General features: G+C 43.2%; 1 protein-coding gene across 2 annotated transcripts in view; it reads right to left on the reverse strand.

Annotated features, from left to right (window-relative positions):
• Window positions 1-21,854, reverse strand: part of LOC115258767 (alpha-protein kinase 1) — a 567,285-nt gene that overhangs the window by 24,390 nt on the left and 521,041 nt on the right. For both annotated transcript variants that reach the window (XM_029859165.2, XM_062850836.1), the window contains exons 3-4: window positions 13,879-13,985; window positions 13,394-13,490 (exon numbers count right to left, since the gene is read on the reverse strand). In XM_029859165.2, coding sequence (XP_029715025.1) covers window positions 13,394-13,490; window positions 13,879-13,985 — 204 coding nt within the window. The remainder of the gene's footprint in view (window positions 1-13,393; window positions 13,491-13,878; window positions 13,986-21,854) is intronic.

Below are 21,854 nucleotides of genomic sequence, written 5' to 3' on the forward strand. Positions count from 1 at the left end.
TTCTAATTCAGATTTCTGGTATCATATTTCCTTACAAAGCTAATAGAGTCAATCACATAGTCCATATAGGACAATGATTTTGTAAAGTGTGACAAGTTGAGAAAAGTCTCCAATAACTATCAATTTAAATGCATATGTCTATTATAGATCTATAACACAGCGTAACAAAAATTAACTTTTTGTCTGTCTCAAGAGCAAACTTATGTGTCTCCGAAGGATTTTGAGCCGCTGAATCCGAATCAAGGCTCAGATTTGCTCTAACACGTCACAATTTTGAGCTATACCTCAATTTATAGGGCAAAATATGCGATTTTGGGCTTTTTTGACTGCAAGCCATTGAGCGAGGAAATATTTTTTTAAGCAATCAAAAGGTAAATTGGTCAATTAACATCTAATTTAACGACTTATGCAAAATATTTCGTTTTACCAAATCGAATTTGATAGTTTTAAGCGATTTATGTTAGGTACGATATTTCCCATACAAGTCACCCTCCAAAAGTTGTATGCAAGTTTTCATACTAACATAAAACGCTTAAATCTATCAAATTTTATTAGGTTAAACGAAATATTTTGCATGAGTCGTTAATTTAGATGTTAATTGACCAATTAACCTTTTGATTGTTTAAAAAAAATATTTCCTTGCTTAATGGCTTGCAGTCAAAAAAGCCCAAAATCGCAAATATTGCCCTATAAATTGAGGTATAGCTCAAAATTGTGACGTGTTGGAGCAAATCTGAGCCCGGATTCGGATTCAGCGGCCCAAAATCCTTCGGAGACACATAAGTTTGCTCTTGAGACAAAAAAATATTGCGCTGTGTAAGGAGAAACTTAAGAGAATACAAACATGGCTGCCACAATGGCCGACTTGGTCCCCTACTCACTTTTTCAAGAGCACCAATCTTGAAAATTTGTAAACAAATGCTCTCGATTTGTAAAAGCTGTCCCTTTTTGGAAGTGAGCAAAGCCAGGAAAAACAAGTGCGGCTTGGCTCGATGATTTGTTCGTCAGATTCGTGCCTCTAAAGTTTGTATGCAAAATTGCAATGGAATTTCTTGATGTTTCACCGTAACACAGTGGCTCTCAGATTTTTTCTAATTTCCATATATAAAGTCATGAAAAATTTCAGGGGGAGGCTGGCCTAGCTATGCCAATGATGTTGGCGTTAATATGACCCAGACAGGCTCGCTGAACGTACACTGCGCCGTCGTGGTGCGCCTAGATTTATATCTTAGGAGGGTTAAGGAATACTTCAACTGAATTCTCAAAAGAATTTATGTTGGAACCCTCATTGATATTCTGGAAAAAAAAATCTCGGATGGAAATAATGGAGCTTCTAGAACTTAATTTTTTCGAAGTTCTTGGGGTAATGATTGCCCAAAGAGTTTGCTAAATATCCGTTTGAAATTTCTGGAAATTTCTTAAAAATCTTGATTTTAGAAATCGTACAACCAAATCAGATTTCCCACACAAATCGTTCAAAGATTGTCTTTAAGGATTCTTCCAGGAACTGTTTTAGGGCTTCCTTAAGGAAGGATTATGAGGATGCTCAAAGAACTTCTCTAATAATTTATTCCAGGATTTTTTTGAAAAATTACCTCTAGGATTTCCTTCGACGATTTTTTTTAGAAAATTGTTTACATACTGGGATTCTTCTAGGATTTTTTAAATTTGTGATCCCCTTGAGGATTTGCCCAATATTATGCAACTGAGTATTACTCCTTGCAGGCCCATGCGCAGAAAAAGGCAGAAAAAGAGGGGTTTTGCGCATTCTCGGTAAAATACGGAGGGCACTTAGTGGCAATGGGAGGGGTTTAATCGCCAAAACCCCTCCCTTGGGCACGAGCTCCTGAAACATCCCTGAGAATTGCTCAAGGAATTCGTTCAGGATGTCCTTAATTCATTCCTGCAGAAACTTCTCTGAGGTTACATTCAGAAATTTATCGAGGGATTCCTTTAGGAATTCTTTCGACGATTTTCCAGGGGTTCGCCCACTTCAGGAATCTCATCAGAAATTTAGTAATGATTTGTTCAAAAAATGATGTTCTTCCATATTTTTTGTTAAGATTTTTTGCAGGTTTTTATCTAAATATTGATCCAGGATTTCAAGGTTTCTTTTAAGAATTTACCCGAAGTGCTTTTCCAGGAATTTTACCGAAACTTGCTCTAGAGATTCATCAGAACACCTTTTTTAATTCACCCAAAGATTCGTCCAGAAATAACTTTTTTAGATTTCTCCTAGAACTTCTCCAAGATTCTCCAGATATGTTGCGTCTGAGTATTCTTCCGATGATTCATCTCGCAATTGTTCGAGTAAACATGGTTCTATGAATAAAACCAGTGTTAAAGTACACATCATAAATTCTCTTTAACGATGCATGATTGAACGCATATATCCCAATTTCCAATCAATAATCAAATACCGGCAAAATGCACTTTTCTAAGCCACTGCATCTACTGCCGTATGTATTCCTTTCCTACTAGGTACATATTTCCAAACAGAGCTCCACGTTTTGCACATCTTTTACCTTTAGAACGGGTAGGTACAGACAGGCTGCAGCAGCAAGGTTGATTTGAATATCACTTTCACCCAATATTTGCTGCACACGGAAAACGTGTAAACCCCCATTTCGTAGACACGTGTGCTCACGTACAGGACAGGAACGGACGGGCACCGTCGGAGCTGAATGCCGATACCTATCTACTCACATGTTATCGAGTGGAAAAGCGGAAAATGACGATGGGCAGATGCACCCGTCTCTGATGCGATGCTCTGCAGCTATACCTACGGCAAACGGTAGTTGTCTGAGAATTTGATTGAACCACCATCCTTTATTCCTCCGGCGAACGATTCACATTCAAGAGTAGGGGAAAGAGGGGCATAACGCCCCGGCTAAGAATATGTGGTCATCAACCTCAAATGATGCTTATTTTAAGGTCGTATTCTACCTTAGAGAGCAGTTTACTCCCTTACCTAAGAGACTTCAACTTTAGGCCCGCGTGCCCACAAAATTTCTCTTTCAAATAAACAATTCAAAAAAGTGTTACTTATTAGGTGCCGGAAAACTGCAGGAGGCAAAACGCCTTTTTGGGTGAGGCAAAACGCCCGCTGGCATTTCCCGCTTTGACTTGTTGTGAAATACCAAGGGGCTCCATCGAACTCTTCCCAGCAGCAAATGAAGGGGTAGGAGGCGCGTGGTAGTTTAATGGGTTGATTCAATATAATCAACGCGCAATGTCTTAATTTCTGTGCGCTGCAAATTAGGGAATCTTTCCAAATGTGGAAAATCGTCGTTTTTCACGCTTTTCTTTCGACAATAGCAGCCGTTCTTGGGCTTAACCTGCTCAGTTTGAGTTCTAGTTTGCTTGCATCTAACGAAGGCATCCACAATATGATGAAATCGCGTGAAGGCGTTTTGCCCCCGGGGGGGGGGGGGGCGTTATGCCCGCAGTTCCCCTACCTACCTAGCACTAGATAGGATACAAATGCACGGTACAACTGTGTTATTCCTGAAATAAAGGTGGGAAATTCGGTCGGAAAACTGTATCCACCAATAATACCGTTGATTGCCACATGTGGGCAACACGAGAATGACACCAATTCTATTCCATCCCTGTGCGGTGGTCGTGTGTCCAAATGGCAAAACGATTCAATTTCCTTACGGCGCGGCGTGGCGCCACATCGGTGGATTTTGCGAGAGATAAATGACACCTAATTACCCGCATTGTTTCGTCCCTTCCGGGGGCAGGGCGGTCGGCAATAGTACTGGGATGGACGATCGGTTTGGCCATTCGTTTCCATTCCGGGTGGATTCACCAGTTTGTTTAGATATTTGCCTGGCATTTGTAATTAGTTTTGCTGCCAGCAGTAGTGCTGGCCGGCTTAATAAATTCATTAATTAGACGTGGGCGTCAACGGGGAAAACGATTGGAGTTAACACGCCGGGAATGTCGAGATGGGTTTTCTTGGATGGCCGGGGAGGGGTATTTTGGAGACAGATAAACAAATGACTATCGGTTATTTAGAAACTTGGGGAAAGGCTGGTGTTTATCCGGAGCCGTTCCATTGTTCTAGGAATTAAGCTTTCGTGTTGAATGGGTATGATAATCCTTCAACGGTATTGAAATTAATTACGGCGATTGATGGAAAGGAGCTTGTTAATTGAAAACTATTGATGGTAATTGGAACACATCAATTTGCGAAGACTGTTAATTAAAACACAATCAAGAGAATGAATTATTTATGTTGATAAATGGCAATACTTAACATATCAATTAAGCAATTCTAGCTGATAGCAGATCGCCATTTACAAACTCTTTATGAGTTTAAATTTTTCATTTCTTGGACAGATACTGCTTCTAAGCATAGCTTTCTATTCACATTTCCATACACAAAACTATTAATGTTAATGTTAACTGAGAGCGGGACGAAAAACGTCATCTGAAAGTAGCGAAGTGTAAGAAAATGCCATCGCAGCAGCTGTGCCATTTTCAAGAATCATGAAAAATTATACGAAGCTCAACACATCCCGAAAAGGCTTTGTTTCGAAAGCCGAATTGTGCAGTTATACGGACGAAAGCATACTGACGGACTAACGTGAGATGATTGAAAGGTGAAAGCAGCACTTCCCTAAACACCTGAAAGATGCGGAGAAACCCCATTTGCTCCCCATTGGCGTAGGTAGGATTTTATTTTTTTCTGGAGGTTGCCCAGGGGGGAGGGGTGGAGGGGTGTCTGACTTTAGATGACTTTTAAGCGGCATGGGCGCCCGAAACGTGAACATGCAAATCGGCATTGCAGATTTAGATTTGTTCCTTGTTTGCTAAACTACATGGGGGCTGTTCATAAACCACGTAGACCAAAATTTGGCCATCTCAGACCCCCCCCCCCTCCCCCCTCGTAGACTTTTGTCCATACAAGAATTTTGAAATTTGTATGGAGCGTAGACTTTGGCCAGCCCCCCCCTCCCCCCAAAAAGTCTACGTGGTTTATGAACGGCCCCATGAGTATGAATAATTCCTCCAGGATTTTTTTCATCTTGGATTCCTTCAAGAATTTATCTAGATATTTCACCAGGCATTTCTTCGGGGATTTTTCCTGGTATATCTTTAGAGGTTCCTCCAGTGAGTGAGTTTTTGGAGGCAAAGTGTACAGGCCTCTTTTTCAATCGGATCATCTGCGTGCGCGTCGTCGTCGTCGACGACAAAGTGTACAGGCCGCTTTTTCGGAATTCAGTGTGCGGTGGACGCGTCGTGGCTCGAGTCGGGTCCGAATTTTTCGCTTCCCGTCGGCGCTAGTTCCCAATACACTTTTAGTTGATAATAAATATTTTCTTTCATTTTTTTGTATTTACACAAGAGTGCAAAATGTTAGTTCGGGCTCGCCGGTCGAGAAAAAAAATCCGGGCGCCGACAAATGAGTCGCGTTCAGTGTATTTCTGAGTGGAATAGACATAAGGTTTCTGCTCCCTAGTGGAGTGAAGACGCGCGAAAGAATTTTCTTTTTGGCTAGTTTTTGCGTCGAAAAGTGGTCGGTTGTTGACGGCGGTTTGTGTATTGATCCATTGTCAAACCATATCACCAATCATAGGTGACTCCCGGACTGACAATGTACCTTACCCTACTAACAAAAAAATCCTTCCTGAGACAAACGTGGAGATGCAGCGATTCGTGGGCTTTATAACAACGTTTGTCTTATCAACATTCCCTCTCATCTTCGATGACCGTAAAGACGTGGCCGGCGCCGTTATTGACCTTATTAAAGTTGAGAGCTCTCGAACTGTGTACATTGAGAATAGTAAGCCAGTCCCAAGCCCTATTCATTGGTTCCTTGTGCAATTTCGATTGCTCTGGTCAATCACGGAGTAGCAACTACGAATTGCTCATGCTCATGCTATATCTTTAGAGGTTCCTCCAGTGATTAATCCAGTGCGTTTTTCGATGAATTTCTCCCGAGATATTTCAATGTATTTCTGCAGGTATTTTTTCAGAGATTTCTTCAGGAATTTCTCCATGTACTCTTTTCAGAATTCCGTTAGAGATTGCTCTAAAAATACCATTTGGAATTATTCGATGTATTTCTGTAGGAATGTTTTCCAGATTGTTTTTCAGAAAATTTTACAATTCGTAAAATAATCCAGGAACTGCTTATAAATTTTGAATAACAATTCATTTAGCAGTCCATCAAAGTATTCCTTCAATGATTCGTCCAGAAACTGCAGGCACGGATTTCTTCAATTTTTTTTTATACTCAGGGATCTCTACAAAAAATCTTCCATGAATTCGCTTAGAAACCTCTCCTGAGATTCCCTAAGGAATTGCTTCCCGGATTCCTCATAGGGTTACTACAAAAAATCTTCTAAAGAATCACCTGGGAAATCCTTCTGTGATTCTTTCAGGATTAACTTCAGGGATTATTTTAAAAATACCTCCAAGAACTCTTTATGAATTCCTACTGGCATTCTTTTAGAAACTCCTCCAGAAATAAATTTAAGACTTCCTTCAGGAATTGATGGGGATTCCCTTAGGAATTCCTCTTGGGATTGCTTCCGAGATTCCTCCTGGGATTTCTTCAGGGATTCTTCCAAGAGTTTCTCTACGATTTTTTTTAGAAATCCTTCGAACTTCCTCAGGAATTTCAGCGATTTCTTTAGTACCTTCTGGGATTTCTTTAGAAACTCCCTCTACTATGCCCTCAAGGATTGCTCCTTGGATTTCTTCAGGAATTCATCCAGTGATTCCTCCAGGAGTACCTCCAGGGATTCCTCCAAGGAAATCCTCCAGGGATTTTCTCTAGGGATTTTCTCTAGGGATTCTTCCAGGGATTCCTCATGCAATTTATGTAGGGATTTCTCCAGAAAATCCTCTAGAGATTCCTCCAGAAATTCCTACTGGCATCTTTCCAGGAATTTCTCCAGGGGTTCGTTTATGCATTTCTTCAGGAATTCCTTTAGGAATACCTACAGGCATTCCTCCAGGTATTCCTTCAGAAATTCCTCCATAAATACATCCAGGAATTCCTTTGAAATTTACTACGTCAATTTTTTCAGGAAATCCTCCAGGGATTCCTTGAGAAATTCTCTCAGGAACTCCTCCAAGAAATTAGCTAGGAATTATTCCAGGTATTCCTCCAGGAGTTTCTCCAGGAGTTTTTCCTGTAGCTCCTCCAAGAATTACCCCAGTTATTTCTTTAGAAATTTATCCAGGAACTATCCAGGAATCTATCCAGTTAATCCTCCAGGAATTTCTTCAGAAATTATTTGTGGAATTTCCCCAGGAATTTTTCAGGGTTTCCTCCAGGAATTTATCCAGGAATTTCTCCTGAGATTCCTCCAGGTATTCCTCCAGGGAATCCTCCGTAAATTCCACCAGGGAATCCTCCAGAAATTCCACAAGGAATACCTTCAGGGACTCCTCTAAGGATTTTTCCAGGGAATCATGCAAAAAATCCCCAAAAGCATCCTCCAAAAATTCCTCCTAGAATTTCTCAAGAAATTCCTGTGGGAATTTGTCTAGGAATTTCTTCAGAAATTTCTCCAAGGATTCCTCAAGAATTCCTCTGGAATTTCTTCTTGGAATTCATTCAGGGGAAGTAGTTTCACGGAATTTTCCCAAGAATTCGTCTACTACTTTCTCCAGGAATTCCTCCTGGGATTCCACCAGGAATGGAGGCATTCCTCCAGAGGCTCTTCCAGAAGTTGCTTCAGGAAATTCGCTTGGAATTCTACTAGGATTTTTCTAAGAATTCCCCCAGAGATTTTTCAAAAATTTCTCCAGATATTTCTCTAAGGATTCCTCCAGGAAAGTCTCAAGAGGTTTCTTCAAAAAATTCTCTAGGGAATTCATCTAGGGATTCCTTCAGGACATCGTCCAATGTTTGCTCCAGGAATTCTTGCAGAAATTTCTCCAGGGAGTCCGCCAGGAATTGCTCTTGGAATTCCTCCAGGATTCCTCCAGAAATTCCTTCCCCAGACAACCAGTAAGCGTATACGATGTTGCATAAGATGATAAACTGGAAGCCATATGCGTGAATGCCTGGCGCATGTAAAATGTACGCATATCGCCTCCACTTTAACATCTTATGCAACATCTTATACGACCATTGGTTGACTGGGTCAGGTTTCCTTCACGAATTCATTCAAGAATTCCTCCACGGATTGATCCAGAGGTTGCGCCAGGGATTGCTCTTGGAATTCTTTCAGAAATCCCTCCCAGAATTTCTCTACTTTCTCTAGTTATTCTACCAAAAAATCATCTAGGAGTTCAACCAGACCCCCCCCCCCCCCTCTAGCAACACCAATGTTCCTCCCTCGCTAGTATTTCGGGTGAGATAATCAACCGGAGCGTGGTTGATGAGAGCTATCAACAAAAATAGAGATGTGTTTTCTTGCGATGGAGGTGGCTGTGCATCAGCTGGCATGGATCTTATTCGCTCTCGCGGGGAGCCCAAGAAGTGCGGCAGAGTCGGCAAAGTCGATTACTTTTGACAAGCAATCACAGAAGCGTGTGAGGTAGCCGTCAGGTAAGAAGTTACCAGGTGGCGCGCGCCCGCAAGGCTAGGCGGTCGAAACTCGGCAGTAATTCCGGTAAGTCGGACCCCAGCCAGGCGTCACGGATTAAAGAGAACAAGGGGTTGCGCCGGTTGCGGTCATTGATAGGTGCTCAACAACCACTTCATAGGGCGGGTCCGGAGGGGGACGCTTCCCTGGGCCATTATGAACGGGAAAGGATGAGCATGACCGTAGGAACACTAAACCAAAGGTATCTAGGAGGTTAGGTGCCAAGCACGAAAAGGGTGACGCGCTCGTCATCAAGTCTGAAGACTGAAGAGTCCAAGTACTAGGTAATCTTGAAAGCGATGAAAAACTACGTCAAGCTCGTGGATCTGGGAGCTGACGTGCGCAGTATTAGACGTACTCGTACACGGTGTCCGGCCATTTGGTCGAATGGATCGTTTGGCCGAATTATTACCAAAAGATTCAGAGAAAGTTTTTGACATTCTAACTACCAATATGATCATCAGAAATATTTCTTTCTTTTATTCATAGGCTATTCTTACTAGTTTTGACATTCAGGGAATAGTTGGCATTGAATCTGCCAATATTTTGTCATAGATTTTTCCTTCTTTGAATCATAGGCTGTTCTTTCAAGTTATACTGATGTGAGGAACAGTGGCATGGTCACTTATGTTCATCCTTTCATTTTCGGCCAAACGGCATTCAGCCAAATGGCGTTCGGTCAAATGACCCGGAACCATTTTAAACAAATTTGAAACCTTTCTCGCCTAATTTTACAGCTCAATGTGGCTCAAAAAAGGTATGTAGTGAATACTTACATATTTTTTTTGAAAATAATTGAAGTTATATTATAAAGGGTAGGCACTTTGAAAAACAACATGGGACTGACATGCGAAGAGAAACAGTACAGGTAAAATGAACCTCGAGCTCAAGCGGAGTAATGGATAGAAGCTATCGTGTGCCCCATCCACAAAAAGGGCTTGCAATCTACAAGTTGGATTGCGGGAACTGCATCAGCTGCAGAGAGAACCAAACATCATCCTCACCACGAAAATCGGGAGACCACGGTTTGCCGATCACGTCATCAGGATGTGGAACAGCAAACCGACAAAAAGGTTCTTGAGAGTTATCCGACCGGTACAAGTGGAAGACGACTTGCGGACCCTTTGCAGAATGCGGAACTGGAAACATACAACCATGGACCGAGTAGAATGGAGACGACTCCTACGTACAGCAGAGGTCTCTCAGGCCTTAGTCTAACCGGTAAGTAAGCTCAAGCGCGACAAGGAGCGTATGGACGCCGTCTTCAAAAGTCTGGCGGAAGAGGTCCTTGGCGAGGGTGTCGAGGTGAGGGCTCTTACAGTAGAGGCGACTCTGAAAGTGTAAAACCTAGACGAGATCACTCACCCAGAATAGGTCGTCACGGCAATGCGGCAACAGTGCAAGGTGCAGGTGGCCATCACAGCCGTTCGGCTACGGAAGGGCCCGGCAGGGACACAGGTAGTATTATGGTACAGCTGCCTATGGCGGACGTAGATAAGGACAGGACAGCTGAAGGTGGGCTGATTAGTATGCCAACTGACGCTATCATGAGCGACCGGAGGTTTGCTCCAGGTGTTTGGAACTAGGACACAAGTCAATAGTCATGGGACTGCAAAGTCCCTGACAGAAGCAAGCTGTACAGGCAATGTGGCGTCGAAGGCCATAAGGCACAAGGCTGCACGAGGCCACCCATGTGTTTGAATTATTCCGGGAAATCCGTGAACAACAGACATCCAACGGGTGGTCCAAGGTGCCTGACCTCTAAGAAAGCCGCAGTGAACAAATCACAGTGCAGGTAACGCAGCTGAACCTGAACCACTGACGCGGCTCAGCAACTGCTTTGTCAGGCGGTTTCTGAGTGGGAGACGGATATCGCCATCATTGCGGACCCATATCGAGTACCCGCCGGCAACGGCAACTGTATCGCGGTTGGGTCCAGAAATATGGCGGTGATATGGACGACGGGTAAATACCCCGTACAGGAGTTGGTATCTACATGTGTCTACTACCTATGAGGGCTTCGTGGTCGCCAAAGTAAACGGGGTCTTCTTCTGTAGCTGTTATGCGCCTCCGCGGTGGCCGATCGAGCAGTTTACGCAAATGTTGGACTGTATGACAATCGTGCTGAAAGAACGAAGGCCGGTGGTAATAGCGGGTGACTTCAATGCCTGGTCAGTGGAATGGGTAAGCCGTTTTACGAGCCAGCGAGGTCAGATCCTGCTAGAGGCACTGCCCATGCTCGATGCCGTTCTGACTAACGTCGGTACCAAAAGTACTTTCAGTCGAAACGGAGCTGAGTCGATTATCGACGTAACTTTTTGTAGTCCTGGCCTAACAAGTAGTTTGAACTGTAGAATAGACAATAGCTACACTCACAGTGATCACAGTATCGACTACAACAACTTCAGGCAGCGGGTAGAGAAAGAGGCGCGGCTGGGCTAGGGTCAAGCCCTCGTAGGTGGAAAATAGCATACTTTATCGACGAGGTATTTAGGGAGGCGCTCCACCGTGAGCGAAACCTACTCTTGTTATACCTGTTAAAATAGGACGAGGTGGTAGCGGTGCTTTCGCGTGCGTGCGATGCGACCATGTCCCTAGGCAAGTCCACCCTAGAAATGGGGGACCACCTGCTTACTGGTGCACTCAAGTGATTGCGGACCTGCGCCGCGCCTGCCTAAGGATATGAGGAAGATCGAAATTAACGGTTGGTGGTGTTCACCGCTGCTTAAGTAGCGCGGAGGACCGAGATAAGGGCAAGCAAAAAGGCCTGATCTGTCGGAGTGTCAATGCGAATCCGTGGGGTTATGCCTACAGGATCGTGATGGACAAGACAAGAGGTGCAATGGCTTATACAGAGCAGTCTCTATAGAGATGTCTGAGGGGATCATCGAGGGGTTTTTTTTTCCGCGTCATGATCCTAGTCCTTGGCTTCCTTACGTAGGACAGCTGGTGACTGGGACTGGTGATGGGGAGAGGGTCACCCATGAGGAACTTTTGGGGATAGTAAAGTCCCTTAGCGTAGGTGAGGTCCCAGGTTCGGACGAAGTTCCAAATCTGGCCTTAAAAAGGGCTTTTGCAGAGGGTCCCGGGATGTTCAGGTCTGCTATGCGGAAATGCCTGGCCGAGAGTGTCTTCCCAGAGGTGTGGAAGTGGCAGCGCCTGGTACTATTCCAAAGGCGGGAAAACCACCCGGAGATCCGTTTACATATAGACCAATATGCTTGATACACACGGCCATAAAAGTCCTCGAAAATATCATCCTCAACAGACTGTTGTGGCACACCGAAACTGTACATGGTCTCTCGACGAGTCACCAGTTCGACTTCCGGAAAGGAAGGTCAGCCGTAGACGTTATCTTGTCGGCTACAAAGACCGCCGAGTCGGGATGTGAGTAACGCGTTCAATAGTGGCAGTTGGGCGGCTATTGTCGATGCGCAACTGCTTCTGATGATACTCGGGCACTTGTACAAGATGCTCGGAAGCTACTTCCAGAATCGAGTACCGTAAACCGGGGTCAAATTGATCTTCGGGTCGAAATTGATCAGACGTTTTTCCGTTAGAAAAACCATACATTCAATAGCTTTCTTTCAAGTATCATGATGTTGGAATCAGATACTAAACGATATTTGAAAGGAAATTCTTTAAAAAATGCTTCATCTACATGAAAAATTACTGATCAATTTCAACCCGAAGATCAATTTTACCCCGGTTTACGGTACTATAGTTTACGACTCAGCGGTGGGTCGGCAGTGCTTTCACATAACCACAGGAGTCCCGCAAGGTTCCATCCTGGGATCGGTGTTATGAAATGTGTCGTAGCCGAGAGTAGTTTTCCGGATTATAATTATAAAAATACACGGAATTACACGAGGAACTATCGAAACGTGTTTATTCGCGTGGTTAACATGCTGACTATAATACATAACTGAGGTGTAAGTGGGGGAGATTAAACAAAGCAAAACAAGATATGTAGTTACATTGTGGGCAATTTGGGATTTGGTAGGGTTGCCAGTAATTTAGTGTGCATTTTAGGTAAATTCTTGGGTAAATCTATAACAGAATGCCATAGGGAATCGCGCCATTTGGGCGGTGGCTTCTATATTCGTCTGTTTTCCACTATAACTCAGTCAAATTTGAACCAATTGACACAACTTTTGGAATGTGGTGAGATAGGTATAGTATCTACGCGTGTACAACATATCAAGTCAATTGATTCAAAATTGACTGAGTTATAGTGGAAAACAGACGAATATAGAAGCCACCGCCCAAGTGGCGCGATACCCTATACGAAGAGGCGTTGAGGTGAAATTTCCCCGATTTGCGGATGATATGACATTGGAGGTCTACGGTGAATCGATCGAAGAAGTGGAGTTGACTGCAGCCCACTCGATCGCGTCTGGAGGAGTGGGTGAACTGCAGGAAACTGGCGCACCACAAAGCTGAAGTTGTGGTTGTTAGCAACCGAAAGTCGGACCAGCAGCCAGGCGGTGATCTGTGTTGGCAGTTGCACTATATCACTTCGAATTGTTCCGTTAAACAATTATAAGCTTGACTTCGGACGCCTTGATGTTTCAGCTTTCTTAACCAAAAACAAATTCAATGCTGGTTGAGCAAGATTATTTAGTGTACCCGAAAAAATGCCCACCATTATATGCTTCAAGAATCTTGGGGGTCATAAAAATAATTTAGTTTATTTTTTGCAATATCTGGCAGCATATCCTCTGTAATGATTTTGAATGTTTGTATGATGCGTTAACTCTGTAATACCCTTCCCGGCCCCCAAAAAAGTTTACGTTATTTTTGAATGCCTTTGTTATGACAGTTCTTCCAAAACTCACCTTGAAAATAAACTGGCCCATGTCGGAAATCTTCTCCGATGCCGATCCAGACGCCCGTTTGAAGCAGTTGAGATAATCACGTGTCAGAATGAAATATCTGCAATAATCGTAAGCGCACAATGGCTCATTAGTGTTTGCAATTGATTTTTTTTTTTTTCGAGCCCAAGTCGACCGACGTTATTGTGCTGTTTCTCATCGTGCCCCGCGCCGGCTTGTCCGGCACATTCTAGTCACGAACTGTAGTCATGGAATTAACACTCGCAAAAAGGCAAGGAGTGCTGAATTTGACCCAAAGTCATCAACAGCCTTTTTTTCTGAGAAAGCTACGGAAGGTATGTGATGTGCCATCAAATGAATTAGATTCGGAACCAACGAGAAACAGCGCACGCCACGTCGACCCTCGTCGTGTTATAGGCTATCATCTATTTAAGCGACGGCGGAGCAGCAGCATGACATGACATCGCGCGCCGCCGTGAGAAACGAACCTTTCCTTCCATCGGGAGAAAAGCCGGTCCCGCTGCTGCCAGAGTAGACCCCGCTTGATCGGTCCGGTCATCTGGGCCACCGGAATACGGCCAATTAGCAGCGACTTCTGAAATGGGAAAAAGTAAGAGAAAGGAGGAAAACCATCAGTTAGAGAGTTATTAAAAGTTGAGCTTTATTTGGAGCTTAGAAGAATTAACAGTGAATAATGCAGATGGGGAAGGTAACAAATTTAAAGTTTTTGGTTTCAGGCAAAAATATACTGCAAAGCTTTTATTGTAGAGCGATTTATAAATAATGGATTTCCTTTCAATTCACTATTCCTTGTCTTATTTCAAATGCTCCCCACTTCTACCAGAATCACAATCAATCTTTCAAACCGATTATCCCCACAGTCCCGCTTTCTTTATTGTGCGAAGGAAACACACAAATCCTGCACAACTGATTGCATAATCCCATACATTATGCAACTTTATTCCTATCAGCGCTCAACAATTGCGAGAGAAAAGTTTGCTCTAAATTCAACCATCATAAATTCTAAAATTAGCCCCCACTTTTCCGGGTGGCCCATTAACACGAAGAGCAAAACACAACACCAACCATACCACCATGCATGACCCCACCCAACACATCCACTTTCACCCACTAAAGAACCCGACGAGAGTCGAAGTTCAACAGTGTTCAGTATTGCACCATGCTTGGCGCGCCATGAATTCAAGATCCCATAAACTTCCAGGGCCGCCTTGTTGCAGGAACAGTGGTGGAGCTAGGGAGGGTATTCATTCAAACATTCTTTTACGGTCATATTGCAGTTTTTGTCATTCTGTATATGAGTACGAAGAGAGTTACGGAAGCAGTTCAACGCAGAAATGGGAAATTTATGTAGGTATCAATATTATCAGGGCTGCAAAACGGTGAGTCGAAAAGGAGAGCGTCCAACATAGCTCTGGTCCTCACAAGTTCCTACCTCATGCTTCCATGGGTCAAGCGATGACAAAGACCGCCAGCTAAGAGTTGTGTGCTTAGCTGGTAGTGCAGCCAGGGCACTGTTGTCCTTCTGACTTCAGCTAGATTGAGGAGGTACGTCTTGAGCGTCTGTTCACTAAGGAGGTGTGGCTCAAACAGCGTCTGTTCTGGACTCCAGCGATTGAGTATGAAATGCTCCTCCACCGGAAGCTATACCTAAGGTGGCAGCCCCACCACGGTGAATAGGGGACCTTAGGCCAACAACCTACTGTCTCCGAAACCCAAAAAAACGTTACTGAAACCGAAAATGAAAATGAAAGATTACGAACTGATTCAACGGCAACGACTATAGAGCGAACCAACGGACAAAAATTGGAACTTGGAATGTATTAACCGTAGCCCAACAGGGTAAACTGGCACAAGTAGCCAACGAGGCATGCCGTATGAAGCTTGAGATCCTAGGACTGAGCGAAGTCCGTTGGCCGAACTTTGGAGAACACAGATTGACGTCGGGTCAAATTCTGCTATACTCTGGCCTACGAGGTGAACACGCTCCTCGCCACCGTGGAGTTGGTTTCCTGCTCAGCGCTCACGCCCACGTTGCGCTCATGAAGTGGGAACCTATTGATGAGAGGATAATTGTAGACAGATTCAGAACCGGGGTTCGATACTTTACCATGATCCAATGTTACGCGCCAACCGATGCTGCCGAATTGCAAGATAAAGAGAACTTTTACAGTCAACTGAATGCGGTCGTGGACAAGACTCCGAAAGGTGATATCAAGATCCTCATGGGCGATTTCAACGCGAAGGATGGTTCCGACAACTCGGACTATGAGCATGTCATGGAACGCCATGGTCTCGGAGAAATGAACGAAAACGGAGAGCTGTTTGCAGAGTTTTGTGGCAACAATGATATGTCTTCAGTTATGTTGCTGGCTTTTCAGTTTTCTGGGAGAATCAAAACAACTATATGTTTTCTTGATCCGACGTTTCGCTCCTTATTGGACCTTTTTCAAGGATTCGAAAGTCTAGTGGTTTTTTCGTTATCGTGTTTGTTTGAACAGTTAACCGTCATTTATGTTTAGTTTTCTAGAAATGTTTTTACTATAGGAAAACTAGTTTAAAAATATATAATATCGGAATCCGTCCCACTGTGTGTTGCACTGGCGCAAACGGTGAAAAGTTCCTTCGTCGAGGAGCTAGAGAACCGTGCTGCAAATATTCCAGAAGGAGGAAGCGTAGAAGATCAATGGAGTGCCATCAAGAACGCCTTTATCGCCACCGGCGAGAATAGGTAATTTGGGTGAGCTACGCACCCGAAGAAAGCAGTGGATCACAGATGATACCTGGAGGAAGATAGAGGAGCGAAGGAAGGCCAAAGCCGCAATAGAGCGAGCGAAAACACGAGGAGCCAAAGCCGTAGCTCGTCAGCGCTTTTCAGCTCTCGAGAAGGAAGTGAAACGCTCATGTAGACGGCACAAAAGAGCGTGGGCGGACTCCCTAGCCGACGAAGGCGAGAAAGCCGCAAACACAGGCGACACCCGTCTCCTCTACGATGTCTCACGTCGCCTTACTGGGACCAAGATGAATGCTACGATGCCCGTGGAAGACACGTCTGAAGAGTTACTGACCGACCCAGCTGACCAGTTGAAACGCTGGTTCTAGCACTTTGGAAACCTTTTTCAAGTGTCGGTCACGCGATCAACACCTCAGCAAGATCCGCCAAGGGTTCGACGCATTACCCGTGTCAACACCGAAGCTCCATCAGTGCAGGAGATAGAAACAGCCATCCGTAGCATGAAATCGAACAGGGCCCCAGGGGTGACCTCTGATTGTATGCGATAGTTGGCGGGGCATCGTGTTACTGTGTATCGTTCTCAAAGTCCTCTGCAAAGTGATCCTTAACTGAATACAGGAGAAGATTGACGCAACTCTCCTACGGCAGCAAGCAGGATTCCGTGCCGGACGACCCTGTTTGGACCATATTGTCACGCTCCGTATCATTCTGGAGCAAATCAATGAATTCCAAGAGTCTCTCTAACAGGTGTTCATTGATTACGAAAAAGCTTTCGACCGTCTCAATCACGGAAACATGTGGCCCTCAGGCGCAAGGGTCTTTCTGAGAAAATCATCGGCCTCATTGAAGCACAGTACAGGGCATTTTCGTGCAGAGTACTGCACAATGGTGCTTTGTCCGATCCCATCCGGGTCGTTGCTGGAGTGAGGCACGCTACTGTTCCTCATCGTAATCGATGAGATCCTGGTTGGTGCGATTGACCGCGAACCAAATCGTGGATTGCTGTGGCAACCCATTACCATGGAGCACCTAAATGACTTCGAACTGGCTGATGACGTTGCTCTCCTAGCTCAACGGCGCTCTGATATGCAAACCAAGCTCGATGATCTTGCCGATCGCTCCTCAACGGCAGGTCTTACCATCAACGTCAACAAGACCAAATCGTTGGATGTAAACACGGTCAACCCTTCCAGCTTTACGGTAGCTGGGCAGTCAGTGGAGAATGTTGAAAGCTTCCAATATCTTGGTAGCCAAATGGCGGCCGATGGCGGCACCAAGATCGACATAGGTGCACGGATCAAAAAGGCGAGGGCTGCTTTTGCGAGTTTAAGAAATGTATGGAAAAACAACCAGATCTGTCGACGCACACTGGGGCAGAACGCAGTTAAGGACAGACAAAACCAGACAGAAAACTTTCTTCGGCAAAGTTGTTCATTCTGATATTTTTGACATTTATTCCGAAGACACTTATACTATATAATGCACACGAAAGGCACAGTGGGCTACTTTACTGAAAAAGTCGAAAAAAATCGATTTTGATCAATATTTTCAAGTAAAAAAATCAGAAAAAAATTCGAACGTTAGGTTAGCAAAAATATATATGAAAAAGATTATTCCATAACAAAAACTTACCTAATCACGGAAATCGGAGGTTTTTCTTATTTTAATAACAAAAAATAGGTAATTTACAATTAATTTGATAACTCATGAAGCAGCAGGCGAAGGCTGCTAATTTTTTGGCCAAACCATGTCAATACCACTAGCATCGATACAGTGGGGAAAGAAAAGTGGGGTAACTCGGGGCTTTTGCTATATACTAGTTTGAAATCAACACGAAAATAAATGAAAATTGACCATTAAGATCAATTTTTTGAACTCCAAACATGATGTAAAGCAATTTTCCGATTGTTTTTAATGTAACATGTATGGGTAATTACTGTGATAAAACATGAATACAAGAAATACATATTTAGTGTTGCTCCGGCCAGTATATGCCATGTGAATATGTATCTAGATATGTTATTTTTATTGATTTGGACCATACGTCTTGACAAGTAAATAAATACCAAATAATTGTAGGGTGGGACGGGGCAAGATGGGTCACCTAAGGATGGATCACCAAAACTTTGTAAATACAGATCGTATTGGTTTGTATTCGTCCTCTACTCTTCAATACACTAGCTACCTATGCTAAAAGTCGATAAAAAGTCCATTAAATACAAAACATGATGTTAAACAAGCAGTTTTAAAAAGTGATCGATTTTGCGCCGTGAAAAAAGTGCGGGGCAAGATGGGTCACCTTTTAAGTAATTCACATTTTCTCAACGAAAAACGTCAAAATATAAAATTAGTTCTGCATTCATATATGCTCCATATCCATACTGAGTAAACAAGAGCTACTAGTAAACATTTTATAAATTTATTTGAAATATAAAAAACTATACGATTTGAGTGGTCCTAAGGCGACTTGAAAATCGGTGTTTTCACTAAAAAAATATAATTTTATGTTATAATTTTGCGCGTTCATTCCGCTTGATTGAAGTCATTTATGATATAGTCTTGTAATAAAAAATAAATAACTTTTGAATGCTCCAAAAATACGTTCAAAATTGATTGATTGAAGGTGACCCATCTTACCCCGCAGCTGTTTATATGGAGATTATATGGAATGTATTGCATAAGAAAAATGGCTAAAAACCATATTATATTTTATTTCCAATGAGAGTGAATAATTTTTCAATCAATGCCCCAAACTTTTGTATATTCATGCTGGTCATCTAACAAAATTATTAGCATAATCAAAGCATGAGTAATGCGCCCGAAAATGGCACTGACCCATCTTGCCCCGCCCCACCCTATGTGCGCTTCAACAGTATTATTGATTTAACAAATATCTGTGCCTTTCGTGTGCATTATAGAGTATAAGTGTCTTCGGAAGAAATGTCAAAAATATCAGAATGAACAACTTTGCCGAAGAAAGTTTTCTTCTATGACGCTTCTATAAAAAGCTAAAACTGATCTAGATCAGTTGCAACTTATCTAGATCAATTATTGAGTTACCAGGTTTTAGTCAAAACTCTTACAAGACACTTCTCTAAAGGCACCAAACCTCTAGGATGGATATCCAAAGCACTAGAGGTTTTGTCTGTCCATAACTGCGTTTTGCCCCAGTGTGCGACGCACCAAAATTCGAATTTTCAACTCGAACGTGAAATCTGTGCTGCTATACGCCAGTGAAACCTGGTGTGTATCAGCGGAGAACACGGAACGGCTGCAGGTCTTTATCAATAGATGCCTGCGGTATATAGTTCGTGCATGGTGGCCTCACAATTGGATCACCAACGTGGAGCTTCATCGTCGATGTCATCAAAAGCCGATAGCGACAGAAATTCGGGAGCGAAAGTGGAGGTGGGTCGGTCACACTCTGCGCAGGGGCAGAAACGAAATCTGCAAGCAAGCGTTAGACTGGAACCCAGCAGGACATCGCAGCAGATCCAGACCCAGAGGTTCATGGCGGCGCAGCTTCAACAACGAAATTAAACAAGTCGACAGAAATTTGACCTGGCCACAGGTTAAGGCGATGGCTGGCAATGGCCCAGGATGGAAATCTTTTAATTCGGTCCTCTGCACCACCGTGGGTGCTCAGGTCTGAAAATAAGTAAGTAAGTCCTGGAATTGTTCCAGGACTTCCTCCAGGAATTGTTTAAGGATTCCCTTAGGAATTTTTCTTGGGGTTGCTTCCGGAATTCCTCTTGAGGTTCGTGCATGAACTCTTCTTAGGACTCTTTCAGGATTTCTCAAAGAACTCTTTCTGGAATTTCTTCAGAAACTCCTCCTGGGATTTCTTCAGAAACTCTTCCTGGGATTCCCTCAGGAATTCCTCCTGGAGTCCTGGGGTTTCTCCCGGAATTCTTACTGGGACTTCTCCAGTGATTCCTCCAGGGATTTATACAAGAGTTTTTTTTTTCAGGGTTTGCTTTAGGAAATCCTGCAGGGATTGCTTTAAGAATTTCTCTAGGGATTCCTCCTGGAAATCCTGCATGGATTCTTTCAGGAATTCCTCTGGAGATTACCCAAGGAATACCTTTATGGATTCCTCCAGGAATTCCTGAAGAGATTTCTCTAGGAATTCCTCAAGGAGTTCTTCCAGGAATTCCGCCAAGCATTCCTCCAGGATTTCATCCAGGATTTTCTCTCAGTACTTTCCCAGGAATTCATCCAAGAATTGATTCAGGAGTACCTGCAGTAATGACAGCAGAAATTTCTACAACAATTTCTCCAGCAAATTCTCCAGAAATCCTTCGGGGATTCCTAGAGAAATTCTTCCACGATTTTCTCACGAGATTTTTCCAAAAATTGTTTTAGGGATTCCTCCAGGGCTTCCTGTATGAATTGTTCCGAGGATTCTATCAGAAATTCCTCTAAGACATATATGTAATCGAATCGACTGTTCTCATCTACTACAGCAAGAAGCTAGTTCTTCGTTCCTGTGCGTCGTACCCGTTCTCATTCCTTGTTCTCGGTCAGTAGGCATCGTACCGTGTTTGGTCAGAACCACCCCCTAGAAGTGTGTTTTAATTTGTTAAATGTCAGTGATTTCGATTTTAATATTAGCAGAGGTAGATTTAAAACTAGTTTAAGAAACGTACACTTATGTTTAGGCTTAGTTTACGCAGCCTGTACAGCGTATGCTGAAGACGTTTTTCAAGATACATTATTCTGAGCTGTTTTTGTGTTATCCAAAATACTTCCTCCTGGTATTTCTTCAAGGAATTCTCCATGGGTTTTTTCAAGGAATACCTCTATCGATTCTTCCAGTGAATTCTCTAGGTATTCCTTTATGGATTCCTCCCGATATTTCTTCAATATGCTTCTCTTGGGATTTTCCAGGCATCCCTGAAGTTCCACCAGACATTTTTGCAGAGATTTCTCCAGCAATCCCTCCAAGGATTATTCGTGAAATTCCTACTATGATTCCTCCCGCAATTCTTGTAGGGATTTCTCTCGAGATTTATATTGTTTTTTTTTCAGGAATTCTTGGTGAGGTTATTCAAGACAATCTTCTTGTGATTCTTCCAGAAGTTTCTCCGGAGATTCTTCCAGGAATTCCTTCAGAGATTTTAGCCTGGGATTTCTCGAGAAATTCCTCATGGGATTCCTCCAAGAACTCGTTTCGGCTACCTCCAAGAAATGATTACCTGCCATTCCTTCAGGGACTCTTTCATGGATTACTCCACAATACTTCTAAACATTATTCCAGGGATTTCTCGAGGCATTCCTCTTGGTATATATTCAAAGAACATCTTTTAGGATTCCTCCAAATATTCCTTAAGAGATTTCACAAGAGAATTCTCTAGTAATACCTACTAGTTTTTAGAAAAATCACTAGAAGTATCACCAGAGGCATTTTTGGAAGTATCCTAGAAAGACTACTTGAAAGAAACCCAGAACGAATGTCAAGAGAAATCCATAGAGGTTTTCCTGCAGGTATCATATTAAAACTTTCTGGAGGAGTCATAGAGGGTATTCCTGAAAGAAACACAGTAGAAATCGCTTGTTGAATCCCAGCTGGAGCTCCAGGAGGGATTCCATGAAAAATTTTCTGAGAAATCCCAGGATAAAGTTTCTGGAGTAATCACTCGAGGAAACACCAAAAGAACTTCTGGAAGAAACGTAGAAAGATTGCCTAGAATCATCCTAAGAGTTTTTGAA

This window comes from Aedes albopictus, chromosome 2 (genome assembly GCF_035046485.1).
Source record: "Aedes albopictus strain Foshan chromosome 2, AalbF5, whole genome shotgun sequence".
Classification (NCBI taxonomy): Eukaryota; Metazoa; Arthropoda; class Insecta; order Diptera; family Culicidae; genus Aedes; species Aedes albopictus.